Below are 21511 nucleotides of genomic sequence, written 5' to 3' on the forward strand. Positions count from 1 at the left end.
TTGACTTGTAAAGTTAATTTGATTCAACAAAAAATTTAAGGCACCAACTAATTTTTTACAGTGTAATATTTATTTTATTTTGCTGCTGATATCATATTGCCTAACCCTACTGTAAAGCATAATTGTTTTTTCTGTATCTGTAGTTATAGTACTAGTAAGAAATAGAAGCCAGCTTATTTTTCATGCTTATTTGATTATTTCCAGATACTTTGTGCTAAAGTCTTTTAATCTGAAACTCACCCCTGACAGAAACAAGGAACTGCTTTGAGCTCCCGCGGCCTCTGATCTGTACTTCATACAGTCCAGCGTGTTCTGTTCTGGCGTTTGTGATGGTCAGAGATCCAGTTTGATCTAGTTTTAGTCTGTTTCTGAATCGTTGATCACGATCATTTAATGAGTGATTGTCAGTTCCTACATCGATTTTAGCTAGGAGGATGCCTTTATCTCCAAACCTCCATATGACCAGATCATCTTTCTGTAATTCAGCAGCATCATTCTGTAGAATCACAGATTCCCCTTCATTCACTGACACTGAGTTCACTCCATCTGTCTCTCCATCCACATCTGGAAAACAAACAGACCAGAACTGATTTATAGAGATTTTTGTTCTGTCCATGTAAAATGCTTACAGCATGAAATCATACTGTGTGATATCATGAAAGCTGAAACAATATCACTTCATTAAATTAAAGAGATTATCTTGCGATACTCACCAGTGACATTTACATGAAATATCCTGGATGTGGTCCTTTTGCTAGAGATTGTTAGTTTATATTGTCCCGAGTGTATCTTCCTGGTGTTTCTGATGGTGAGAGAGCCAGTTTGTTGGTCCACCTGCAATCTGCCTGCGAAACTCACTTCTTCTGTGACAAAGAATGAGGTCAAGTCGCTCTGTCTAGTTATTGTAGATATGACTGATTCTTTAGGTCCAAATCCCCAGAGTATTGTATCATCGTTCATTATTTCAGAAAGATTAGTGTGTAGAATTACAGGATCTCCTTCCATCACTCTCATTGTCTCTTCTGTTTCTGCATTACAAACACCTGTAGAACATAAATGAATTATTATAGAAATAGATTAGTTTAGTAACCTCAGTGAACAGATTCAGCTGGAAACATTTGAGTCAAACAAATCAGTTTGTTGAAATAACTTGTTTAACTGGTTTGAAAGAGTACAAAACAATGTTCTAAAGAGATGACAAACCATAAGCCTCCATTTATTCTTCTCAGAGTATTCCATGTGATGTGAGTTGTGATGTTAAATAAATAAGTAAGGGATCATCAACGGCTAAAGGATTTTAAAGGGGTCCTATTATGGTTTTCCACTCTTTCAACTTGAGTTAGTCTGTATTGTTGCTGTTTGAGGATAAAAAAGATCTGCAAAGTTTCAAAGCTCAAAAGTCCACTTCAAAAGGAGATATTTTATTTATTTAACAGAAATCACTTTTAAAAAAAACTACACCTAAAGACTCGTTTGGACTACAATGCATATTTTCCAGGATATGTGACATCACAAATACTGATGAATGGGAGGAGACCTGGTCGAGCTGCACTAGAGAAGGCAGCGAGTGTTATCACGGTGTTGGAGAAATGCTAGCTTTCCAAAGACAGACGAGCTTAGAGTAATTACAATAATCCAGTTTAAATCACTGGCCCAGCTAACCAATCACAACACACAGGCCCAGCTAACTGAGCAACCTAGTATGAGAGCCTGTTCTAGTACACCCTCAAAACAAAATCAAAGCTTTGTAAAAGAGCATAATAGGACCCCTTTAAATGCAATGGAATAACAAACACATGGGAAAAACGCTCGGAAATGTCAGACAGGCTAGACAAAACTTTGCAGTGAGTGAGAGTGATTGTGGTGCTTATATGTGTGTGTAAATGAGGTGCAGGTGTGGCAAGGAAATTGGCTGATGAATGAGGTGCAGGTGTGGCAAGGTGATTGTGATGCAGTGACTCATGGGAGATGTAGTTCGGGTGTGGTACAACAGTATGAGAGGTGCTAGTGTCCAAGTGATGATATGGTGACATCTGGTGGTTGATGGGTGGAATGGTCCTGAGACTCCAATAATCAAATAAGTACAAAACAGCCTGACAGCCTCTCGCGGATGACTGTCGCGCACAAATAAAAACTAAACACAAAATAAAACCCAGGCCTGGTCCTCTCTCATCCTTCACTGTCTTCGCTCCTCTTTTGTATCTTTCCGATCTCCTCCGTGGGACTCGAGACTGGTGAGTGAGACCTTGCTCCGTTCCCACGGCTCTTGCCCCCCCCCCTCCACTCGTCACAAATGTTAATATTAGGGCTGGACGATTAATCGAAAATGTTCGAATTTAGAACCTCTAACCGATGTAATTTTCCCATGTCGGTTATTTCTGTTATCTCCTGTTAATACTTCCCCCTTAAAAGCGTGTGTAGCCACATGATTCTACCAGTCAGTGGCATAAAAGCAAAACACGGAGGTGAACGCCGGTTCAACACATAGTGATGGCTCGCGAACGGTGAGCCTTGAGTCTTCACTAAACTTTGTCAGTTGTATTTGTTTTATGGTTTGGACGTTCAGGCAATTAGACGATCGGATGTGTATTATTATATCGAGCTCCCATGTTCGCGCAGCTGCATTGTGGCACGAAAACTCTGTGAAGATCGTGCGCACAGAGGAACGCAGTTGTCAGCGCTGTTCTGTGATTTTTCACTAAAATATCTTAGAATCTCTAAACTTATTATAGCATATTTTTCTACTTTTGAAGGAACTATTTACAACCCCCAGCATCACAATAATAAGTGTGAGTGAAGTGAAGTGAAGTGAAGTGAGTGAAAAAAAAAAAAGTGACGGTACAGAGACGGTATGACTGTGAGATATGATCGCTCTTTCAATAGGAAAAAACATCCCACCTTTACTAGTCGATCTCAACCGTCTGGCTGAGGTCAGTCTAAAGAGATGCTCAGGACAGTTGACAGAACGCAGCTGTGTGTCGTCACGAAAGCGCATCATTTTCACGTGTTATTAAGCCTTGCCACTTGCAAATGTAACCTTTAAAAAGACTTTAAAGCATTCAAACACAAGAGGCGGAAAAGCTGAAGTGAGCAGCTGGTTACTCGCACTGTGTTCGGTGCGCACGAGAGAGAAAGCCGTGTATCACAGACAGCAACACTGAACCGAGCTCTCGTTTGCAAAGTTCTCCTTTAAGTTCCTCCTGCACCTGAACGAACAAAAACAAATCGCAGTTTAAACAAACAGAAAAGGATGTGTAAGAGCCGACTTCAGCATCGCGGTGTTCTGGTGTTCAGGCGTCTCAAAACACTTGAACACAGGATTTGTCTGTTTTTGCTCTTGTACTGACAAATACATCAAAAAATATGTGAAAATACACGTCTTGGATAGTACGTTCGAAAAAACTGTCAGTTATTAAAGTAAACAGTTGAGAAAAAAGTTGTATGTGTATTATATTGGATGCATTCATTGTCTCTTAAAGTATAAGGCTTGGGCGCTGCATTGCATTCTGGGACGTGGCGGGCATGTTGATGAACAAATAAACAGAACGAACATACAAATTAAACACTTTTAAACAGGGCCCACTGCTACAACCTGAACCGGGGCCCCGCAAACCCCAACTATGTTGTTGTTGTTGTAATGGACTGTGTTTTCCCTTTAAGGGATGCATGGTTACCATTTACTTTAGATTTAATACTTTTGTTATCTTTTTTTTGTTTCTTTTGCTCTGTGAATTTGGAACCCGAGTGGCAGAGAAGATATTAGGCCCCAAAGATACTCGATTAGTGACTGTGTTATGATGCTGACTTGTGTTACCTGTTTTGTCCATTGTTAATTAAGTTGTTTTTTCTTTTCTTTTGTAGGTTTAGGTTTGGTTTCTTGAGTCAGTGGTGGTCACTGAGTTTCCCTCACTGTGTGGATGGTGGTGTTGAGGTGGCTGGGATTGTGTGGGGTTTGATCACTTTATCTTTGTTTTTCTGTGTAGAACACTTTTTGCTTTTGTGCTATTTCTGTCTTCACTTTCTAGGTAATCTCTGGCCATTTATGGTTCTCTTTTCGTTGTTTCTTATTTACTTGTATTGCATCAAAGATTGTTTATGTGATGTTTTAATATTTTTGACCCCGTCTGAATAAAGATGTGCCTGTTGATCAAAGTCACCTCATGACCCCTTTCGCCTGGTTACTGTTGACCTCTTCAGGTCATCTCACCACACTAGTACTGCTCTTTGCATTGCAATATTTGACCAGAAGGGTAAAAATAACAGTTATCTTCATCAGTTATGAATTGTTATTCTGCCAGCTTCAGATCAGATAGAGATGTTATAGTGCGGTAAGATCACATTTATTTGAAATAATTATCGAGAGAGATAGAGAGAGGACAGACAGTTGTGTGTGCTGCTGCGTCTGTGTGTGTCTCTACACAAACAATCAATTACTTCAAAAAGAGCACCATCTCGTTGCTGAGAAATATAATGTAGTGATCTAATATCTAGGCTATTGTATTAATAAAAATCGTGCAGGGAAGCGTTGACGACAAGTTTGTGTGTTCTACATTTGGTTTTGTAAATCAAAAATCAAAATATGGTGCAATCTGCAATCTCTGACTCTCTCTCTCTCTCTCGGTGTGTGTGTGTGTGTGTGTGTGTGTGTGTGTGTGTGTGTGTGCATCGATTAAAGGCAGTGCATTAATACAGAACAGTGATTAAACTGACTTGTAACTACCTGTGCATTACACAGTTTTACTACATGCTTACCAGCCAATCAGAATCCAGTATTCAGACAGACCATAGAATAAAGCACAAAAACCCAGAGTATTGCGTATGGAAGCATATGGGTAGCATTATTCAATTTGGAATGCAATATGTAAAATGGCAATGCATTTCTGTATTTACATTTACATTTTCCAATACATTTGTGCAACGTTTGGTGCAAAATGAAAATGAAAATTAAATTACATAATTTTCATTTGCCATTTCATACACCAGTTTTAATATGTAAAATGAATACTAATTTTAACGCTTTATAAGTTGCAAAATGAAAATGAAAATGTATTACAGAAATGATTAGATATGTATAACGTTCAAGCAAAAACTGTGGGAAAATGATCATTTAAATGCTATTTTTCTTAAATGCATTAACACACACAGTCAAGACACTTACGATTGCATTTTCATTCAGTGTCCCGCAATGAATGTAGCAAAATTCAATGTGCACATTGAAAATGCATTCCGAGCCGATCACGTGTCCGCCCCCCCGCGCTACGTCAATCACTGCGTGAACAAGGCGGGGCTTGCAGAAGGTCAGAGACTCAAATCTCAAGAAGAGGATTCAAGTGAGAGAACATGGACAAGACTATTTTAACTCATAAGGCACTAGGTATGTGTGTGTGACATTAATAAATAATTGTAAAAATTTATATAGTTACATTTCTAAATAAAAATAGTAAAATTAGCTCTGTGCTGCTCAGTGCTCCTGTAGCCTACCCCAGAGCGCCCTCTCGCGGCTGGAGACGGTAATGTTTTCTCTTGGTTCTGCATAAATGCGACTTATATATGTTTTTTTCCTCGTCATGACGTATTTTTGGACTGATGCAATTTATACCGAAAAATATGGGTAACATTATTATTATTATTTATTATGAGAGTAATTGACACAGACTAGAACTTTAATGTTTCACCAAATTCAGCTCAGATCTTCAGACTCGTCTGACTCGTGTTGCTGTATAACTGGCCAGACTTACCTTCCCAAAAAATCCTATTTAATTTTATTTCATAAATTTAACTATATTTATTTCCACTTCACTGTTATCCAAGGAGACAGAACTATTTGCACTATTTTTATCAGTGGGACAATATTTATACAATACAGTATACAACCTAGAAATAATTTAACGGGGTCTCTTGCAAGTCGTAGCAGCACGAATTATGTGCCCAGCTACATCTGATTCAGATATTATGCTAATTAACAGTGAGTGTAGTTTCAGACATTACAGTGCTCCACTCACACTGACTCTTATTCTGCCTGAAAGAATGAAAAGACCGAGCTGAAGCTGGAGCGATTCGACCAATCAGATGAAAGCAGCGTTTCAGCTCCGCCCACAAGTGCAAATGAAATATTGAAGCCATAAACCAAAATGATCAAAACATACACGGACCAACGGTCTTGTCCATGTTCTCTCACTTGAATCCTCTTCTTGAGATTTGAGTCTCTTGACCTTCTGCAAGCCCCGCCTTGTTCACGCAGTGATTGACGTGGCGCGGGGGGGGGGCGGACACGTGATCGGCTAGGAATGCATTTTCAATGTGCACATTGAATTTTGCTACATTCATTGCAGGACATTGAATGAAAATGCAATCGTAAGTGTCTTGACTGTGTGTGTTAATGCATTTAAGAAAAATAGCATTTAAATGATCATTTTCCCACAGTTTTTGTTTGAACATGTTATACATATCTTATCATTTCTGTAATACATTTTCATTTTATTTTGCAATTTATAAAGTGTTAAAATTAGTATTCATTTTACATATTAAAACTGGTGTATGAAATGGCAAATGAAAATTATGTAATTTAATTTTCATTTTCATTTTGCACCAAACGTTGCACAAATGTATTGGAAAATGTAAATGTAAATACAGAAATGCATTGCCATTTTACATATTGCATTCCAAATTGAATAATGCTACCCATATGCTTCCATAATTCCGCAATATCCGTGGGAAACGCCCACGTCCCCTTTTATTCTTATATGGGATTTCTACGACTGTACCTCTTGTCCTGTGGCTGCACGAGATAACATTTTTATGGCTGGAGGGAGGCACTCAAATGTCCTGTACAAACGCTTTCCTGTCACATATATCACACACGCGCATTAACTCCATGGAATGCAGCAGGTTTCATTCCGAGCAAATTTTGGTCAATAATCTAGCACAGGCTGACTGTTTATTAAACATCATAATAGCTACACCGTCTGGGTGAATATTTTCGGCAGATATCGACGGCTGATTGAGAAGCTACTTGCATTTGTTTTAAAACTTTGCCACATTATTTATAAATGTTGGTTTCGCTTTTAAACGCTTGAAGACTTAAGCTGATGTCTGAAACCGAAAGTATCATAAACGGAACTAAAAGAATAACATAAATCCACTTACCTCCCAGAATCAACAGAGAAAACAATATTATAAACTGCGTGTTTTCAAAGAGCCGTGAATGTAATACGAATGATTTATGGAGATGAATTAATATTTTGCTATTTCGCTGATTCTCCATTCCTTCGTCAGAAGCCGCTCCCACTTGGAGAAGAGTCTCGCTGCAGACTGCAAGAGAGGGGCGTACCTTCAAGTTGACAAATGATGACAAACGATGGGAAGTTCTCGGATCATTTTACCGACTCCGACCTTTGTGTCTCGTTCAGCAAAATGAACGAATCGTTTTTTCGAGTCATTTCGTTCATTTGATCAAATATAATTAAACTATTATCTTTCTTCCCTAGTACTTACGCAAAAGTTGATCACACTACAAACAATACAAAACTAAAATGCTATAATATACAGAAAGGATTAATTAATTGTTTACCTGGGTCTTCAGTCTGTGATTAGCTCACCTCGTCTGTTGTCTGACAAGTCTTCAGGTTCGAGTTCACTATGCAGTCTTATCAGCTTTGACTGGAGTTATTACCTTTGTGCCCACATTCAGTGTTTAGAAAATATCCATCATGATAGAAACGCATACATTTATAAACTGTAAGAAGTAAAAAGCTACAATCTGAGACCAGAAAAGCAATAACTGTAAGAGTAAATAATAATTATAATAATGATGATTATGACGATGATAATAATAATGAATATGCACCGGTTTGTAAGGAATCTTGTAAATTAATTTCTCTATCCAATGCTTTCACGTCACTTGACAAAAAACAAACAAACGATAGATTAAAACCTTTTATACAGTGTTTTTATTATTACTATTATTATTATTATTATAAAACAATGCAAATATTAAAACATTAAGGCAGTACACTTAAAATCCTAAATAGAAGTAAATAATAATAATAATAATATACACACAGATTTGTTGCCAGGGTAACATCTCGGTTGATTATGTAACCTTGGTTCCCTGAATAGGGAATGAGATGCTGTGATGACGTCATCGCTTTGGGAACCCCTTCGGTGTTTGAAGCTCTTATACCATCACGCCAATTTATTTACCATCGCAGCATATCGTTCCCTATTCAGGGAACCAAGACCAATCTTGATGCTTTTCCCCCTGTCCGGTTGCTCCCAGTAATCCTGTTCAGAGTATGATCGTGCTTGCTGCTGGTAGCCCACTCAGTTGTGGTTCTGGGACCTAGCCAGCCCTCCATGGGAGATTCCTCTCAGACACGATCTGTTGACACAAGCTCGGGGCATGATTTGGCATCTTTGACCAGATTTATGGAGGTTATGTGTGTGGCCCCTGAGCGGAGTACACTAATGTGTTCAGGTCTCTCAACCGCTACATTTACACAGAGTGAAACATTTTACATCTCATGTTGTCAGCTTTACATTTCTTGCCAAAGTTAATTTCATGATTACAATTACACGCATTTTTCTGTTGTTGTAGATTTATTGCTTTTGTAATGGGCTAAACCACTGAACTGGTGAGCAGAGGGTTGCTGGTTCAGAACCACACCAGTATATCCTTGAGCAAAGCTCTTTTCTCCAGGTTGATCAGGGGATTGTAGGCCCCTGTAATAAGAGCACTGTCAATCACTTCAGGTAAAAACTACATGACATTTGTTGACGGTGCTTTGGAAGCTTCTAAAAGTCAGCATTCATTGTATAAACAGAAACCAGCAGAACAAACCTTACCATAATCACATTCTCAGTGTCTTTTGGTCTTTCTCTAGATGCTCTCGCTGCACTGGGGTCACTGAGGATGAAGAGACCACAGCTGCATCTGGTCCTGATGAGACAGTGAGAGCTGGAGTGATGGGCGTCTCATCCGTGTCACTGGACCATTTCCAGGATGCCGCTGTGGACTCCTCCATCCTCACAGCACACACCAGTCTGCAGACATTTCAGATCACACACACAACAGTGAACACACACACACCGTGCACACACACCCGGAGCAGTGGGCAGCAGTGGGCAGTGTTGGGAAGGTTACTTTGGAAATGTAATAGGTTACATATTACAAGTTACCCTGTGTAAAATGTAATAGTAGTGTAACTTTTTCAATTACTTTATTAAAGTAATGTAACTAATTACTTTTGAGTACTTTTTGATTACTTTTCTAAATTTGTGAAAATTAAATAATAATAAATAAAAGCATATATATCAATTCAAATACAGTTATCTAATAAGCATGTGTCATATTCTGTATAATAAACTCCTGAAACATTGGTGTTTTTTTTAAACTGCTGTCTCTTTGTATATGATATGATGATAGTTTTCTCAAAATTATACTTTACAATACTCTACAATACTACAATATGTTTATAGAAAAATCCTAATACTGTACACGAGTCATGTTTTTCCCTTACAAAAATTGAACATGCTTTTATTAGCCTATATAAAAATACAATAACCTTGTTTTGTTTTTTATTTTGCAAATGGATTTGTATTTATTTTTAAATAAATACATTTGTAAAATAATTTTACATTTTTGGTTACCACAGTTAAACAATAGTAGCTAAACATTTTCTCTGGGTTTATAGTAAAATAATAAAACGTTAATAATAACGTTTATAATAATGATGTCCTTTAAATAGTATTTTGAGTGATGACTGATGAGCAACGTGCTGCTGCTTGATCAAATAAATAAAAAAAACAAAGACAAAAAAGCATCTTTACAGATGAAACTGACCTGAAACCCTGAACAGTAGTTCTGCTTCTCTGCTCCAGCTGTGCGCTTCCACAGTCCACTCTATTTTCTCTCTCTCGCATTGATTACTCTGAGTCTGATCCAAACCGTTTGGCGGAGGCGCGGAGAGCGCACGAGTCATGACTAACACTTCATGACTTTTTAGAGATTTAATTATTAAATGGCAGATTCGCAAATGATCGCTTTAGTACATTCGGCAGGCAATTATACAATAATGATATTAAAATAGAGGACCAAATCGACTGCCAGGCCACCGGGAATTGTCCCGGTTCTCCCGATGTCCAGTCCGCGCCTGATTTCCACAGACACGCGGAACGTGCAGGAGTCATATATTGCATTTTTGGAGCTTAATATTCACAGACACTAGTCGATGTCATGTTTTGATTCAAGTATACTGACCTACTTTTGATTTAGTCATCCAAAATGTGGCACATTCCGTCCGCGTTAGGCATTTCGTTTTTATGATTGGATTCTATAAACCAGACTGTATTTCCGCATCCCGGAAATTATTAGGGCGTATGTCTCATAATAGTCCGTGCAATTTGGGAAAGAAATCAGTTAAATCTGTATGTGGATGTGTGTAAATATTCAAATGTAATCCCCTTTGTAATCGTTAAAAATTTCATAAGTAACTAATTTAATTACTCATTTTTTCTTAGTAACTGTAACTAATTACAGTTACATTAATTTTGTAATTAAATTACGTAACGCCGTTACATGTAACTAGTTACTCCCCAACACTGGCAGTGGGCACCCGGGGAGCAGCTGGAGGTTCGGTGTCTTGCTCAAGAGCTCCTCAGTCGTGGTATTGAGAGCGCTGTACATTCACTCCCCTCCACCTACAGTTCCTGCCGGCCCGAGATTGGCTTACAAGTTCAAATCTCTAGCCATTAAGCCATGACTTCCCTCTATTTCTATATTAATTTTACATTTATTCATTTAGCAGATGATTTAATCCAAAGCGATTTACAAATGATGACAATAGAAGCAATCAACACGCAAGTACTATATCAGTCTCAGTTAGCTTAATGCAGTACATGTAGCAAGGTTGTTTTATTATATAATAAATAAAAAGAAAAACAGAACAATCTAGTGTTAGATGCTTAATTTGTAATTTATTTTATTTTTCCTTTATTTAATATTTTTAAGAAAACAAGCACTAAATTAACAGAGTGCAAGTGTAAAAGGGACACTTGTTTTTTTCTTTAGAATAGAATTATAATAGTGCTAGAGTTAGAGGGTCAAATAAAGATGGAAGAGATGCATTCTTAGCCAATTCTTGAAGATGGCTAGGATTTAGCTTGGATTGATCTCTCTCTCACACACACACACCTCAATTGGTAGAGCACTGCGCTATCAAGCGCAATGTTGGGGGTTCGATTCCCCGGGAACACATGATATATAAAAATTGATAGCCAGAATGCACTGTAAGTCGCTTTGGATAAAAGCATCTGCTAAATGCATAAATTAATTTTTATTTTATTTAAAATATATATATATATATATATATATATCTAACATGCATTTAGCCAATTTAAGGTAATTTCTAGCATTTCATTTTCGTAGTTGTCACATTAAATTAGTCTATGAGCCGATCAGTTACTGTGACTGGTTATTTGAATTAGATTTAAAACTGATACTCAATATCATGTTTTATGTTTCACTTCTGTTTGTGAATAAAAAAAGAGTGCAGAAGTAACAATCGCAGGAGAGGAACAAATCGGTTCAGTAAATTCTTTCAGTTTTGCTCAGCATGAACTCATTTCTATGATCTTTTGGAGTTTTTTTCTCTCCCATATAATCAACAGTGGCATAGACATGGTTTAAATCAGATATTTATTGTATAATACTGGTTTGTATTGTTGCTTTACATTCGCTTCTTTTTTTGTTTGTTTGTTTGTTGGAGGTAAAGTACAAATGCTATAAACTCTGTAACCTAGATTTCTTTTCTAGCTGGCAACAAAACACCTTTTTAAATTGTAATGCTACAAGCTTGGACACGTGTTGCTTAACGAACGTATCTGATAGTTTTTGGCTTGTTTGGTTGTTTTAGATAAATAATCAGTAACCTAGTTTTCTTTGTATTTAATTCGTTACAACTTTAACACCGTTTTTACTCTTTTCAGAGTACAAAAAAACGATCATTACATTGTTTCTATTTCGTCTATGTTTATAACTTTTGTACACATTTGTAGTTTTTCTAACGCCTTTTATTCGTGTTTGTAATTCTGGACTGAATCCTTCATTTTAACCATTAGAGTGTGCGATCCACACTTCAAAAATCAATCTGAAATAGTAGATTTTCCAGGGAATTTTGGCATACTCTTTTTCTATGCTTTAAGACACACTTATCCTAATCTCACATATGGTTTAGGATGAATAGTATGAACATTGAGATGCAGGGATATTGTTCAGTTGATGATGTCACAAAGATTGACAGTGGTGGGCGTGTCTTACTGAGGTGAACTCATCCCCTGCTGCTCATCCTAGATTTCACACTCTTCTTCGGAAGCTTAAAGAAAATAGAGATCACAGAAATTAAAAAGAACAGGAAAAAAACTGTTCTGCTTTATATAAATCTACACATGTATGATGTTACAGCTCCACTTGATTGTCTCTATACATGCTGAAACAACAGAACATTAAACAAAACATGACAAAATATGAAGCTGTGCGTTTTAAGTTATGAAAGATTTTTAGTCTCCCCCTCCCTTGCCTCTCAGTGCTTTGGTCTAAATGCCTGCTTTGCTCTTTTATGTCACCTACACACACACACACACACGTCATGTGAGAGAGACATCAATAGTTATGGGAGTCCAGTAAGTAAGGCTGTCGGCTATTTTATTCACTTAAACAACGGATGAAGTGATTATTTTATCTTTAATACTTGATTCAAATGTATTTTTTGATGAGTCCGTTATGTTAGTAATAATAATGTTACCTGCTTGATAGAAAGGGTTGCCAAGTGTTCACAACAAAAACCTGGGGTTGAAATACACATTATTGGGGTCGCGGCGTGGACTTGGCAATACTGTGGCAGATAGTAATGTCTACAACGAACACGAACGCGGTCATGGCGCGACCGCAACAGCTTGACGTGGTCTAATGTGGCCCGGTCTCCTGCTGCATTAATAGTCTTGCAGAGAGTTGTGCGCTTAGCTGAGCGCATCTCCGGGTCTGCTCTCCCCTTTCTACAGGACATCTACCTCAAACGCTGCAGAAGCAGAGCTGTTAAAATCATCAAGGACTCCACCCACCCCAGTAACCATCTTTTCACTTTGCTGAAATCTGGTAAGTGCTTCCTTAGCCTGATGGCAAAAACCGAGAGACTCAGGAGGAGTTTCTTCCCCCAGACCATCAGGCTCCTAAACTCAAAACCAGCCTCTTAATATCTTCATGTCTCCACTTAATGTTCACTTTATCAGTAAGATATTCATCATTCACTATCTCACATTGACATACTGACAGTGTCAACCTGTTTGCACATTAGCCTCTTGTACATTCCTGTGTATCTCAATATTTAAAACTACAGTGTACTTTAATTTCATATTTTATTGTTTACTTTTATTTAATTCTTTCATAGCTATATTTATGTATATTTTCATATGTGTTGTATTCTTTAATAATTGCACTGTCCATGCATGGAGTGGACCGGACTAAAATTTCACTCTTGGTCATATTGCTCTATATAATTGTGTATGTGACAAATAAAAATCTTAAACTTGAACTCTTGAATTTTAGCTGGGTTATTTGTCCCCAGAAATTGCTCTTGAGAATTTTTATGTTTATTGTGCCCCACAACTGTTAGACGAAATTTACGCCCCGGTATGGGTTTTTGTTTTTTATATTAATAAGATACAAAACAGTTCTGTAATATCACACAAGCAAAAGTGACATTCTCCTGTGAGCGTCATCACAAATGTGATATTGAATTTAACACAACAGATAAGGAGTAACATTACATTTATACAATTTTTTTTTGTCAAATAAAGCCAGAGGCAGACATTTGTGCATCTCAGAGCAACACTGTGTTGTTTCATTCATAAATGAACCTGTGTTTGAATTAATCGAGTGAGTCAATGATTCAATGATCCGTTCATAAAGACTGTTACTTGCTTCCTTTCTAACTGAATAAGCCATTTTGAACGAATCCTTTGAGTAAATGATTTGAAGAATGACTTACGATAGGGACTTGCCATCACCGTTCACATCATAAAATGTGTGGAAAATGTGGGCTCAGGAGCTTGCTGTAATGTAGGGTAGCTATAAGCTAACTAACGATAAGCGCATACAATACTGGGCAGTCTGAAGTTGTCTGAGTGCGTGTTTATATGGTGAGTGTGTGGTGGGTACAGCTGTGTGCAATCAGCATATTCAGCAGTGTGTGTGTGATCAGTGCCTTCAGCTGTGTGTGCAATTAGTGCAATGGGTGATGGGAACTGTAGTCCAGGGTGAAGTGCAACAGTGGGTGTAGTGCAGGAGTCCATGTAGTGAGCGGGTGAACTAAGCAACCTTGCACTGTCTCCATTAATATCGGCTAAAGTCGCTAAGATAAGTAGCTAGACTCAGAACATATCTGTCTACAGGTGAATATTAATCAGTTGCAAAGAAAGTATTTTGGCTAGCTGTAAGGTAATGACTGTTTGGATAATGAAAATATGCAGTAAACTACAGTTGGCAAATACATATTCACATACTTATGCATCTCCATTCATTGCTTGTTTCTTCAGTTGGTTTCAAAATACTAGACACTTTACAAATCATACAGCTCTGTTTATTCCAGCTATGATCAGCTGTTCCTTCATCTGAACTTTCGGTGTTGTTATGGAAGGGTGAAGCTGATTGGATGGTTCTTGTCACATGACCTGCGCTGTGTTTGTGGCATTCTAAAAAGTTGTTGTTTTCATCTAGACGTCATCAGTTCTGTTGGAAGCATGCTTGGCACACATTTACATTTAAAATAACAAGAGTGCACAAAATACATGACGTGAACCCCATAGTGTCATATTTATTTATCCATGACAGGCCTTAACTAGCCAAGGTACCAGCACAAAGTCACACCCTTACAGATCACATTACACATATAACCTGGGATGAACAAGCACATACAAGTGGATGACCAGAACTGTTGTTTAAATGTGTATTAATTAGAGTAAATGTTGTTCTACTCACCTTTGATCACATTGAATCTCCTGAATCTGTTCCGTTCGTTGTTGAGGACCTGTAGTTGAAAATGTCCAAAGTCTGCATCTGTGATGTTTGTGATGGTCAGAGACCCATTGACCAGCAGATCGTTCAGCTGCAGTCTGCCTCTGAAGCTCTCACTAATAGTAGTTTTTCCTGATTCAGCTTTAACAACAAGACCATTTTTAACTCCAAAGGTCCACAGTATCAGATCTCCTTCCTGGATTTCAATATCAGTCTCTAGAGTGACAGAATCTTCAACCTTTACTCGCACTTTCATCACTTGATGTCAAAGCAACACACAGAAACACAAATAAATAAATAAAGTGTGAATTGATTTAATTAGCATTTTCAGCATTTCTTTTTCTTCACTCAATGTTCATAGTTTCAGGTCATCTGAAATCTAAATTACCTATGATTCATCTTCACAGCTTTTCTTGTAATATTGTGATTTCTCTCAAAACATTTCTACTTCTCTTCTGCAATATTACTTCTTTTAGTCCCATTCACACTAATAACAATAACTATAAAAATAACTATATTAGCATCCACACAAAAGCACAATATTGTTCTGTTTATTATAAGCACACGCTGCATTTTGTCGGTTCGAGCTTTAAGTGCTCGAGCTCTTCAAAGCAGAATAGATTGTGATTGGCTGACAATATTTTTATCGCTCATCAGCTGAAAAAAATATTTTGAAAGTTATTCCAATTATATCGTTCTGTGTCGTAATCATTATAGTTGTGGTTTGGACACAATTCTTTTGAATTTTTTGGACCATACATCAAAATGGTATTCTGGTAATGTTACGACTTTATATCTTACATTTTTATTTTAGCAATGAATAACAATGAAATCTAACAGTAACGTTATAATGTACTGGGAATTTGTGATCAGATCATCTAAATTGTTCACACAGTGCATGATTATTGATCTACTCACCATTGAGAGTAACAAAGAATCTCTTCTTGTATTTGGTTTTTCTGGTTTTGCCGGAGATCTGTACTCTGTAGACTCCAGAGTGAATGGTCCTGATATAACTGATAATGAGATCTCCAGTCTTACCACCCAGCTGCACTTTGTTTCTGAATCTCTCATCAGTAACATCACAATTTATATCTCCGTCTGTATTGGTCCATCCACTGTTTTGGGTTATGGGATTGTTGTCATGTCCGAACCACCACTTTATCTCTTCACCGTTCTGTAGTTTAGTACCAGTATGTAGAGCGACAGTTCTTCCTTCCGTCACTGACACTATCTCAACAGTTACAGACACACATGGAAATAGAACAGAAATGTTCAGAAGATCAAGCTTAACTTTACAAAGAACATGTTTTGGCATATTGTTGAAATAAAATACTTTGTGCCAGTCTAGCTCAACAGGGTGCTGATTTCATGCATTAGCTAGTTCAGACCCCCCCCCCCCCCCCCCCCCCCAGCATTCATGACTGAAGGTGAGCTGCAGCTGTACAACTCCACATGGGATCAGACACTTCTGGAATAAGGTGAGAATACATTCAGTTAACATGAAAGAATAGCTGGCAGAGACTACCATGAGTTTCTTCCTGGGTTTGTGACACATGGGTTTGTGCATTACAATTTTTTATTTAATTAATTATGTGATGTGGCAATTAATTAATCTAAATATTCACAAAGTATTCGCACATCAAATTTGGCTGAGAAATTACTCCCAAAATATAACTAAATGTCATTTTGGTGTAAAGCATCAAACAGACATTACAAAAAGTAGCTTAAGAAATAAGCGGTGCAGTGCAGAGATCGTTTCCGCACCGAGTCTATTTCTGATGTGCTGCATGCGCTGAATTAAAGTGACAGGCTGACAGTGCATTGTTCGTGGTCAAAATGAACACAGATTGACATGAAAATATAATAAATCTCACCATAAACCATAAATGCGTTTAATTAAATAAAATGTAGTAATCTCACCATAAATGCATTTAATTTAATTATACTCTTTTACACAGTCATCTTTTTTTACTTTAGGACCGGGGTAAAGCAAGGAAAAATAAAATTTACTTCAACAAGGCGACATAATGAACAACTCTCGTCTCATTCATGGTAGAGGTGAAAAAACAATTTCTTTGTGACATGCAATATTTATTGTATTAAAACTTAAATGCAAAAGAAAAGGCATGATAGTCGGCTGTTTTTGTCAATTTCAAGTTTTAATTTGAAATGTTTGCGATTTTAATATAAGTACTACATGGTTAAATATTTTACCACTTGTTTGAGCAACTTAATATATAAATCTTTATAAGTAGCGCTTAATACGTTGTTTAAATTGTGTTAAAACGTCTATTAAAGAGTGTATATGTATAAAGAGAATCACAATGCTGACAAACCTTTTTTTTTTTACTTTTTTAATAATAACTTTTGATAACTTCTGGTAACTTCTGATAACTTCTGGATTTGAAATACAAGTGTGGTGTAGCATGTGTTTGTGGTAGCCTACAGTCGTGCATCAGTCACGCACTGCACACGGAGTATGTGTGTTTCACAGTGTAATAGTGGCGTTACACCACTTTTAAGTCAGTGCGCGGACGGAGAGTGTTTGGCCGGCCCGTGCAGAAAAAAAATTCACAAGAGAACGAGCTGTGTTGCGTGATAGCATCACTGGACTGACACGTGATATGCCGACATAATATTTTTATTTTGTAGCTATTTTTCGTAGCTACTGTACTTAAATGTCCTCAGGAAACTATTAAAATTAAATTATTTATTAATTCGTTATTATTAAAATTTAAAAAAATAAATTGTTTTTATTAATCTGATTGGGTGGGCCACCAGTCTTCGAACAGATCCCCGAGCCACCTCAGCGGACTCCTCTCGATGTGGAGGAGCAGCGGTTCTACTCAGAGCTATTCCCGAGTGGCCGAGCTCCTCACCCTATCTCTATCTCCTATCATCCACCCCTTTCCGGCTGAGAACCATGGCCTCGGACTTGGAGGTGCTGATTCTCATCCCAGCTGCTTCACACTCGGCTGAAAACCGTCCCGGTGCATGCTGAAGGTCCTGGCCCGATGAAGCCAACATGACAACATCATCTACAAAAAGCAGAGACGAAATCATGTGGTTCCCAAACCGGACACCTTCCGGCCCTTGGCTGTGCCTAGAAATCCTGTCCATAAAAATAATAAACAGGACGATGATAAAGGGCAGCCCTGCTGGAGACCAACATGTACAGGGAACAAGTCTGACTTACAGCCGGCAACGCTAACCAAGCTCCTGCTCCGGTCATACAGGGACCGGACAGCCCTTAACAGAGGGCCCCATACTCCCGGAGCACCACCCATAGGAGGCCACGAGGGACACGGTCGAATGCCTTCTCCAAATCCACAAAACACATGTGGATTGGTTGGGCAAACTCCCATGAACCCTCCAGCACCCTGGTAAGGGTATAAAGCTGGTCCAGTTTTCCACGACAGGGACGAAAACCGCATTGTTCCTCCTGAATCCAAGGTTTGACTATCGGCCGAATTCCTTTCTCCAGTACCCTGGCATAGACTTTCCCAGGAAGGCTGAGGAGTGGGATCCCCCTGTAGTTGGAACACACCCTCCGGTCCCCTTTCTTGAAAAGAGGGACCACCACCCCGGTCTGCCAGTCCAGAGGCACTGTCCCCGACCACCACGTGATGCTGCAGAGGCGTGTCAGCCAAGAAATCATTTTATTATTGTTAATTAGTCCGCTATTTAGGTTTGAATGGACTCACTAACTTTAACTTTAGCTAGTTTTAACCAGAGATACCTCACTAAAGCACAAGATAACATTTACTGTATGTTCTGCTTTCCAATAAAGCTGTAACTTAATGAAAGTATGACAATCAGAAAACAAACGTTTTTGTCTTCATTGGGATTGGGGGTGAATGTATCGGGACATTTTGCTCTGTTTTGTTTGGGTTTAGGAAATTTATTAAAATTAATTCCATTGCCTATCCTCTCAAGATACCAGGAATCATTGTTTCAAGGTTCCCCAGGCACATAATTTTCCCTTTTTTGAAGCATAAACCCTATACAAATTATGAAAGCTTCAGATCTTCCGATGTTTCTCTATGGCATTGAAACCTACAGATGTCCGAGTTCCACTCCCCGTGCAACTGATAATCGACTGCCTTTGGTTCATCTGCATTTGAGGGGAGGGGCTTAGCGATAGGTCAATTAGTGATGGGCGATACCGCAAAATTTGGTATCGATCCGATACCAAATACATATAGGGTCAGTATTGCCGATACCAATACCAATATGATACTTTTTACTTAAAAAAAAAAAAGTGTAGGGGAGTGCAGTAGGTCTATGTCATTATTTCTGAGGTGAATGAATGATCAATTATTTAGGCAATATTTTTTATTAATGTATTGAAGTCCACAAAATTATTAGTTATTAGGCACTGTAGAATGATTTCTTTACAGCCTTTTAAAATAAAATAAAAAAAAAGAATAAAAAAAAATCTCTCCCTTTTTTCTGGTTTTAAAAGCAAATGAAATAAAGTGCACACAATTATTACTGAAGAACAAACAAAGAACAAATATACCTGTGCAATTACATTCCCTCAGCTTCGCTCAATCTGTTCGCTGCTCCTCGGCGCGTTGTGTCAGTGAGTCACGTGACGACACAACAACGAATCACAGCAGAGCAGCAGGAGGGGGAGGAGTAGCAAAGTGGGGCAGGATGTGAAAGCAGCGTTTGTTCAGGATTGTAGAGGTAGAAGACACAAGCAAAGTATAATGAACGTAGATGAGAGATATTTAAACTAAAATATCGATTCAATTACAATTGTATCGATCCGATACCAATACCAGTGTTGGCATCGATACTATCGATATTTAGATCGATCCGCCCACCCCTGAGGTCAATTGTCAGAGGAAAGACAGAATCCATGAACTAATGCTCCAGCAGCAGGCCTTGTGTTTGTCACTGAAAGCAAATTAAGTTCAACACCTGCTGATGGTGAAATGGAAACCTTTTAATTTTTACCAAAGATGCTGAGGTCTCTGGCAAGTCTACACTTAGCATATCTGAACTGAAGACATTGCACTTGTTAGAAGATCAAAGGAAGGATTTGGACATCTTGGACCAGTATCCACTTATTAGACAACTGTTTGTGAGATTCAACACAATCCTCCTCTCTTCAGCTCTTCAGCTCATGAAGCTCATGTTCAGCTCATTGTAAATAGCAATGTTTTCCACTTTAAGTAACTGTGTAAGTAGTAAACAACACAAATGCAAATGGGTAAAAAATGTGTTTTAATTTAGAAATATTTTGAGTTTCCCCTCCTTACACACACACACACACACACAAGTCCGGTAAGAGAGAACAAAGTCAATAGTTGTGGAACTCCAGTAAGGAAGGCTGTTTTTATTCACTTAAATATCGAATTAAGTGATTATTTTCTCTTTAATGCAGCTGATGCCAATGTATTTTTTGATGAGTCCAGTGTGTAAGCAATAATAATGTTACCTGTGACATGACCACAACAGCTTGATGTAGCCATTGCAAACAACTTGACTATGTCAGAAATAGTACAGTGAATCCATTTACTGTCTGGAATTTATCGTGTTGTGACGCGGCACTACAAGAACAATTTTAGCTGTATTATTTGTGTCCCCTGCCTTAAACCCAGTTTTATTGAAAATTTGGGAGGTGCTAAAGCGTATCAAATAGATGGACGTCTGAAACACACACTTGATGGAGTACATCATCATTTATTTAAAATCTAATTGAGTTTGAGTTATTGAGTTATTTTTTTACTGAGTTCGAAGCAATGACGGTGGTAAAACCATAATAAATGATGTTTGAATTGATTTTTTTCCTACAGAGCAGGGGAAGGAAAAGGGAATATAAAATGAAAACAAAAGGTTCTAAGCAGAAATACCACGGTAATACTTACCCTCTTGATTTTTTACTTCAGAGATCATGTGGCGATAGTAAATCACAACAGCAGCTAAAAGTCCAGCCAACAGCAGAACAGCAACAACTATTCCAGCTATGGCAGCTGAAGACAAACCCAAATCAGCTAAAAAGAGACAGTAAATTATTAGAGGACAAAATATTGTTCATGATTCAGGACTGACAGGTGTCAGGTAGTTGACATGTACATTAGGCTATACACATTCAATATGTTACTTTCCACATTAGTTTATAGTGGACCTTAGGCTTGCTTTGGTTATCTGTGTTACTGGTGTTAAACTGTGTTCATACATCGATCACATTACCTTCCTCTGTCATTTGACTGACAAGACCATGGCAGAGGATTTGGTGCACAACAGATCCTGAGCATCATTAACAAATATATTATCTTGTAAAATGTGTGCTCAGTACTAACCACTCTATGTACACAGAGTGTGTGTGATCGCAAATTCAAAAGCAAAAGAAGCACCTCCCCGGTGCTTACAAATTATCCACCTTTTTCCCAGTGAATCTACTGCATTTGAGATTATGGGAGACATTCT

The 21511-nt window shown here is 38.0% G+C and overlaps 1 protein-coding gene across 3 annotated transcripts in view; it reads right to left on the minus strand.

The window, feature by feature from the left end:
- Positions 1 to 21511, minus strand: part of LOC132107629 (uncharacterized) — a 68657-nt gene that overhangs the window by 22565 nt on the left and 24581 nt on the right. The window contains exons 4-7 of one of the 3 annotated variants that reach the window (XM_059513727.1): positions 20935 to 21075; positions 15986 to 16291; positions 15032 to 15325; positions 12050 to 12371 (exon numbers count right to left, since the gene is read on the minus strand). In XM_059513727.1, coding sequence (XP_059369710.1) covers positions 12346 to 12371; positions 15032 to 15325; positions 15986 to 16291; positions 20935 to 21075 — 767 coding nt within the window. In that variant the 3' untranslated portion in view covers positions 12050 to 12345. Of the gene's footprint in view, positions 1 to 12049; positions 12372 to 15031; positions 15326 to 15985; positions 16298 to 20934; positions 21076 to 21511 lie in introns of those variants that run through there. The other 2 variants (XM_059513725.1, XM_059513726.1) reach the window with 2 other exon arrangements.

This window comes from Carassius carassius, chromosome 28 (genome assembly GCF_963082965.1).
Source record: "Carassius carassius chromosome 28, fCarCar2.1, whole genome shotgun sequence".
NCBI lineage: Eukaryota > Metazoa > Chordata > Actinopteri > Cypriniformes > Cyprinidae > Carassius > Carassius carassius.